General features: G+C 34.9%; 1 protein-coding gene across 1 annotated transcript; it reads left to right on the top strand.

The window, feature by feature from the left end:
• The first annotated feature begins 3,562 nt into the window (after positions 1-3,562).
• Positions 3,563-6,300, top strand: LOC110697161 (xyloglucan galactosyltransferase XLT2-like). Its single transcript, XM_021874505.1, has one exon. The coding sequence runs from the start codon at positions 4,061-4,063 to the stop codon at positions 5,468-5,470; it is 1,410 nt and encodes a 469-aa protein (XP_021730197.1). The 5' UTR covers positions 3,563-4,060; the 3' UTR covers positions 5,471-6,300.
• The last annotated feature ends 1,421 nt before the right edge of the window (positions 6,301-7,721 follow it).

Raw genomic sequence — 7,721 nt, 5'->3', positions numbered from 1 at the left:
TGGCAAGGTGGTGCCAAAGTGTGATTATGTGCATTGTACTGTGAATAATGGAGGGTAATTTGGGTAGCTAATATTTTAGCAATGTCACACCATAAATTGGAGTATTGGACCACCTTTGATTGAAAACGATGGGGATTGTTGCGGAATTGTTATGTTTGATGAGGTAGGGCCATGCATGTTTGGTGTTTTTTCATGTAATGATAATGATGTCCCAAAATTTTGATTTTTAAACACTTAACAAGATGGAACTAGCACTTTAAAAGAAACTATACATCAGTGAAATGCAATACGGAGTACGGAATATTTGTATTACGAGAATAATTAATTTTTATTTTTTACTTTACACACTTTTATTTTCACTATGTTTGGATAGAGAGAAATGGAGGAAAAGAGGAGAAGAGAAAAGAAATGATGCATCATCCTTTGTTTGGATACCTATTGTAAGGAGAGAAGGGAAGGGAATTAGAAAGATCCATTTTCCTTCCCCTTTTATTAAACCAAATCTTTCCATTGTTGAAGAGATTTGGAGAGAAAATGGAAGGTCACCTCTTCCCTCCCCTCCCCTCCCTTTCCCCTCCCTCTTTTTCCTTCCCCCTCCCCCCCCCCCCCCCCCCCCCTTCCTTTCATTAGTGTTATCCAAACATAGTGTAAGTTTGTTTTTATTCGGTACTTCTTAACCATGTTAATTTTGTCCTATATAATTTGTCTCTATGTACTACTATACTGCCAAAAGAATTAACTGGATGGGTTACTTGGAAGTTGAAAGAAATTTGTATAAATTTTCTCAAAAAATTATATGCTTAGATCTCTGATTCTCTGAAGTTATTTTCCTTTTAAAACTCTATCCATATCAGTAGAGGCAAAAGAGTGGTTTTTCCTCAATTAACACTTTGTTTGAATAGAAGAAAATGGAAGGAAAAGAAGGGAAGAGAAAGGGAGGGGGACAAACTCTCTTGTTTGGGTAAAAGATTGAGGGAAGGAAGGGAAAGGAGAGGGAGGGATCCATTTTCCCTATCTCTTGAATGAGCATAATCCCTCCAAAATTGGAGAGATTTGGAGGAAAAATGGAGTTCACCTCCCCCTCCATTTCTTTCCCCTTCCCTTCTTCCTATTTCCCTCCCCTACCTTTCCTTCCATATTTGCTATCCAAACAAAGCGTTCAAATCTTTATTCTCTCAAATTTCAATTATCTTGCTATGTTTTTGCTCCTAGCTTTTCGGATGATTTGCTATGTGGATTCATGTTAGTTAGTCACCAAATCATTTTAGAACTAAGCTTTGTTGTATAGGTGATTTTACAACATTAATGCTTTGTTTGAATTAAAGGAAATGGAGGGAAAGGAAGGGAAGAGAAATTGAGGGATAGATAATCTCTCATTTGGATAACAAATGAGGAAGGAGGAGAATTGGAGGGGGAAAAAATGAAGGATCAAATTGCAAGAAATTGATCTTTCCAGCAATTGAGAGATTTGGAAGGAAAACTTTTCATTCTTCTTTCCCCTTCGCTTCCCACCCCACCTCTTCTCCTCCCACCCCTTCTTTTACTCCCCATTAATCTATCCAAACACACTGTAAGTCTACAAGAACCTTTGAAAATTTAGAAGAGATGAAAAAGAAAAAGAACAAAGGGAATACTAGAAGTTAGTACATTAGTCCTCCAAGACTCTACAATCTTTTGGAACGCATTTGGTTGAATTGAACCCCATAATTACTCACCACAAATAAGATAGCATAACAAAATCCTTTCTCCATTATATATTCGTTTCATTAGCATAAAAACCGTTTTTAGTATCTTTCATTTTTTTTTTTTTTTTTGACAAGATCTTAGTATCTTTCATTTAGTAAATAAAAAAATGACAAATAAAAAATATTTATTAATTGACCTTACAAAATTGATTTCATGTTTTGTGGCTTATATAAAAGAAAACAAGAAGAAACTCCATCTTACTTTTTATAACAAGAAAGAAAGAGAAGAAAGACTAATAAGGACAAGCTGGACAACATAAGCATAGATAGAGGAAGTCGCTCGCGTAGCAAGAAGAAAAACAGGTCAGCGAAATCCAACAGGCATAACTCTTACCACAAAGCACTAATAATCATATGATCTTTCTTTCCGAATTCATGAACTTTTCGAGATCTACAACTTTAATGAAACAACTATGGATTATATTTTTATATACAATTAAGTAGTTAACTGCATCGAAAGCAGAATGAACTTCTTGGTTGATGAACGAAGAGTTTGAATTTTCTTTTTATTTTTCTTTTTATTTATTTATTTATTTATTTATTTATTTTTTGTTTCTTTCTTTCGGTGGTGTTTTGGATCATTGTTGATGAGATCTTTTGGTGGATTGAAGTAGAGTATAGAGGAAGAAGACAGAGTCCAGAGAAAGTGATAAGCTTATTTAAGGGTTGAAAGTCTGAAAGATGGTGTTTGGTGCATAATAGTTTCATTGGTGCCGAGTTTGGTGCATAATAGCAAAATGATAAAATTTTTTTTTTTTTTTTTAAACAAAACAAGTCATTAATAAAAAATCATACAACATCTACAAATGAAATCTAAATTAACAAATGCATAAAATTGAATCAAATTAACAAATACATAAACCTACGATCGTTGAATATATCTTGCATTGAGGTACAACTCTCGCACACATCGCTAGAATATACAGCTTTTTCGGAGAGACGGTCTAACGATTTGTTGTAGCCGTAAGGATGATTTTCATTTGATTCACTTGAACGCATTTGAAAACTTGACAACCGTTGCAATTCCAAACAAATCTCTACCAACGAACTGATAATAGGGCAAAAGATAATTACCTTTTTGATAAACCATAACACACAAACAAACCCTAAACATAAATTATTAAACAAACAGCTAAACTAACAAAAACTAACGACTCCACCATAGGGAGATACTTCATCATAGGGAGACGGATGAATATCTACACTACTCGTGTAGATTTATTGAAACCTAAATTACAAAACTAAAGAAAATTAAGGGAAAGAGTTGAAATTAGTCTAATTTCCGAAGAAATTATACTATTTCCGGCCTAAACGGCCAAGAATCTAAAGAAACCCTAGAAGAGAGGAGGAGAGAAGATGCGATTAATTTTCTAATTCACTTCATTCTCTGTTTGTAATCCTAGCAAAATGATCATTTCAAATAAACTTAGCTAAAACAAAATTCAGACTTATTCCAGAGTATTAAAGTAATCAAGCTAATGCAATTAGCAATTTAACAAGGGTTGTTATATACCTATATATTAATTTAAGTGATGCAACTTTTTTGAAATGGAAAAAAATACAAACCGGATCATTTAAATTTATAAAGGTGTTAGTGTTAAATGTGAAGGAAAGATAAATCAAGACAAATAACGTCTAAAAGATACAATATAGGGAATAAATTTGTATTATTACAATACAATGTTAAAGAGAAACTAATTTTGAAAACAAGACTATTCCAATCACAATTTGAATTTAGAATAATCAAATTGAGTTATTGTTTTTGCTTTTGCTAGTACAATATTACCAAATTATCGATTAAAAGTTAGCCCTCACATCATGTACTCATTACTTGGAAGTAATTAGTTTTGAATATTAAAACGTTAATTTTTTTTATTTTTTTTAATACAAAGATCTAAATTTACCGTGTGTGATCAATTTTTAATAATACGCATTTTTTAAGTTGTTATTTACTTGTACGATACCGATCGTTACATAGTAAGATTGAATTATTACCTTGACAAAAATTATAGATTAATTTAGACTAGTTGGTGGCATAATTGTTGAATGATTAATAAAATTATCAAGTTGCAATAATGCATAGACATTAATCAATGTTTATATTCATTTAGTTGAATTTTAATAATGTACACTACATTGCATATACATACGAGTATTTGACTCCCATACGAAGAAATACAACACACCTTTACAACTCCAACAACTTTTCCCGCAATATTTCTTCCGCCTCCACCACCAAAACAACAACCAAAACCACCACAATTTCCGACGAGTTTCTCGGCCACCGGTGAATCCTTGTCGGGAAATATTTTCTCATGGTTTCTGCATCGGAAATAATATCGTCTTCTGCGAACCGCTTGCCGCCCAAACCACAACCACCACCATCGTCGCCGACCGATTTCTTCTTCTCTCTTTTCCACCACCACCCTCGCTTATGTCTCCTCTCCCTTTTCCTCCTCCTTCAACTCCTCTTCCTCACCTCCTTCTCCGACCACCGCCCGCCGTTTCTCACCGCCGCCACTTCTGCCGCCGTCAGCTCCACCATCCCACCACTTGATCAGTGCGAAAACGGCAAAATCTTCGTCTACGATCTCCCATCACAATTCAACTCCGATCTTTACAAAAATTGCGACAAATCAAGCGTTTGGGGTAACTGGTGTGGGGCCCTCTCGAACGACGGTTTTGGCCATAAAGTGACGGAAAATAATCATTTAATGCCGGAAAATCTCGCCGGCGCTTGGTACTCAACTGATCAATTTTCTTCCGAGGTTCTTTTTCATAATCGTTTACTTTTTCATAAATGTCGTACATTAGAGCCGGAATCTGCTACGGCGTACTACATCCCGTTTTACGCTGGAATTGCAGTGGGTAAATATATGATGGATGATTTTAGTCCAAAAGATAGAGATCAGCATTGTGAAATGATGCTTGAGTGGGTCCAAGGAAATTATCCCTATTTTAATAGATCCAATGGCTGGGATCATTTTCTTGTTATGGGGAGAATTACGTGGGATTTTCGATGGTATGGTGATCAAGGGTGGGGGTCTAGGTGTATCACCATGCCGTCGATGACAAATGTCACGCGGTTGTTGATCGAGAAAAACCCGTGGGATTATTTTGCTGATCAACCCTCCGATGTTGTTTTGTGGCAGGAGTTTGTCCGGTCACGTGAGCGGCGTTCTTTGTTTTGTTTCGCCGGTGGCACACGAGGTTGGGTTGAAAATGATTTCCGGGGGTTGTTGTTGAGTCAATGTCAGGACTCGTTCGAGTCGTGTAGACTCGTGGACTGCAGCGGGGGTCAAGGGTGCGGGACGTCTGTAATCCTTGAATCATTTCTTGACTCGGAGTTTTGTCTTCAGCCTAGGGGTGATAGTTTTACTCGTCGATCTATATTTGATTGCATGTTGGCCGGTTCGATACCGGTTTTCTTTTGGAAACGATCAGCTTATCTTCAGTATGAGTGGTTTTTGCCAGGAGAATCAGAGAGTTACTCGGTTTTTATTCACCGTGATGAGGTGAGAAATGGTACTTTGATAAAAACCGTGTTGGAGAAGTATGGTAAAGAGGAGATAAAAAGGATGAGGGAAAAGGTGGTGGAAACTATTCCTAAATTAATATACGCAAAACCTAATGAAGGGTTAGGGAGTATGAAAGATGCCATTGATATTGCTGTTGATGGCGTTTTAAAGAGAATCAAGGAGAAAAAAGTATGGAAATTAATCTAGGATGAGTATATTTTCAGTGTCAATAAACCATATGTGTGCCATTGTTGCACATACAACCCTGTGGCACCATCCAATTGTTAAGGGTGACAAGGTTCACTCTTATGAATTGAACAATTTCGAGTCGACTTGGCTATCACATGATTAATCACCGTGTGTCCGTGTTGCAATAGTTACATCATAAGTTATAATTGTACGGTGATCAACAAGGTAAATTATTTTTATGCGCTATGCAAATTGTTAAGTGGTTTTGGATAACAAATTGTTGTCAAGGTCACACCAAGGAAAGATCAGGTACCTTTCAATGCAAAAGATGGGAGAAAGTTTTGAACATACACTATGGAGTACTACTCTATAAATAATTATATATGGCATGACCATGCATGTAAGGTAATTTTTTTAGTTATGTTGAATTGATGTAGTCATGTAGATTAAATATAGAATTATTGATTTTATTTATTTTTAGAATTATTTGGACTACTCTGTAATTTCTAAATTTCTAATAATTGTGAGATAACAAGTGTTTATTGCATTTTCACAATGCATTGCATATCAATCTGTAAAGCAGTGAATTGGGTCACTCGTCGCTATCTACACAGTAGGCACTCACTTTCTATAGAGCTGTAATTAATGGCAGCATTGTATGGGAAAGCTGTGAATGATAGTTCAGTTTGACATTTTGACTTCTAATTTTGAAGCTAGCATGGTCAATTAGTCATGAATAATGGTCAATGGATATGACCATAATAGCAATACGGATCAATTGTTAGTTTGTTACGGAGTACCATACATGAATAATAGTGGTAATATGGTGGATCCGTATTTTAAGTCTTGTTCCACTCGACTAATCTTGATTAAAATTTGATTTGTTTATTTTTATACTCTGTATGATAGGGTAAAATTGAAACTTTTCAATTTAGCAACATGATTAATTTTTTTGCTATTGAAGAGTGATGCTATTGTATCAAGTCAAATCAAATTGTAATCTTTCCTGTAATAATAAAGTTGTATTTGTGTTTATATTGATCAAGACAAAGTTTAGGTAATTGTGAATTAATTATCGTAGATAAGTTAACAACATGCCAGCCTAAACAATTGGAAAGTTATGGGACATGCGTTGTTGCCACAAACCAGGCAACAGGCTGAAGAAAATGGCAACACATTTGATAATTGATATTCTAACTGGAACGTGGGAATTAATTTGAGCATTTAGAAATAAGAATCAATTAAATTGGGCCACAACAACTTCAATTAGAGATTAATAACGTGGGCACATGGAGTCATGGACCATACTTTTAAATTAGGGAGTGGAGATAATACATTCATGGTGGTTAATGCTGAGTGATGAGTCATTTTATATTATTTTTAAAAAAAAATAAGATCATCCGTCAATTTTCACAAATTTCACTTCGACATTTTTGGGCTAGGCATTTAGATCTCACCTTTAAGCAATAAACATACTCACTTAGTAAGATTAAATGTCCAAATTAGTATGAGGTAAAATCTTACAGACTATCAAGTGAGTCAAACCTTATTTTAGTATCTTATATAAAATGTTTTGTTTTAATTATTTTTTACTACAACTTTGTAATTTTGTTATGAAAGCATTATAATGGATGAAGGATGATGTAATTATATAAGTAGATAATCAAAGAAGCAAGGTACATGAATTTATTTTATTCTTTGCCTCGTGATTAAGTTTGACTTCCTTTTTGTCTTTTCTTTGTCTATAATTCAAATTTTTTAATATTGTTAAATGTAGAGTAGTCGATAACTAATATGCCACTTGCATTAATCTACATTACTTTATATGGGAGTACTTAAATAAAAATCAAAGCATTTCATACTCCTACTTCATTTACGTAGACATTATATTAATTTTAAATCAAGTTGTTGTAAAATAAGGTGTTTTCAAGACTAACAGAAAGAAATAAACAATAAGATCGAAAAGTTGATCTTATAATCAATGGAACAAATATGATGTGTTGTGATGCAAATCACTGACTTGAAAACGAAATTCCGACGCAATCGTGGTGCTCAATTGTATTCGTCGGCACATTCCGTAAGGTTAACACACCACTCTCATACAAAGGCACTTTTGGATGAGAGGTTGGAGTAGGGGTGCTAATTGAGTTGAGCAACTCGTGAGCAACTTGAACTCGACTCGGTCAACGTTCGGTCAAAACTCGACTCGAGATATTAACGACCATGAGCTGAGCAAGCTCTAACTCGGCTTGATAAGCTAGTGAGCAAC

The sequence above is a fragment of the Chenopodium quinoa genome, unplaced genomic scaffold, assembly GCF_001683475.1.
Source record: "Chenopodium quinoa cultivar QQ74 unplaced genomic scaffold, ASM168347v1, whole genome shotgun sequence".
NCBI lineage: Eukaryota > Viridiplantae > Streptophyta > Magnoliopsida > Caryophyllales > Amaranthaceae > Chenopodium > Chenopodium quinoa.
This window is presented reverse-complemented; position numbering and strand designations above follow the sequence as displayed.

Coding starts and splice junctions, on each gene's coding strand:
- LOC110697161 (XM_021874505.1), top strand. CDS start 4,061: ATGGTTTCTGCATCGGAAATAATATCGTCTTCTGCGAACCGCTTGCCG.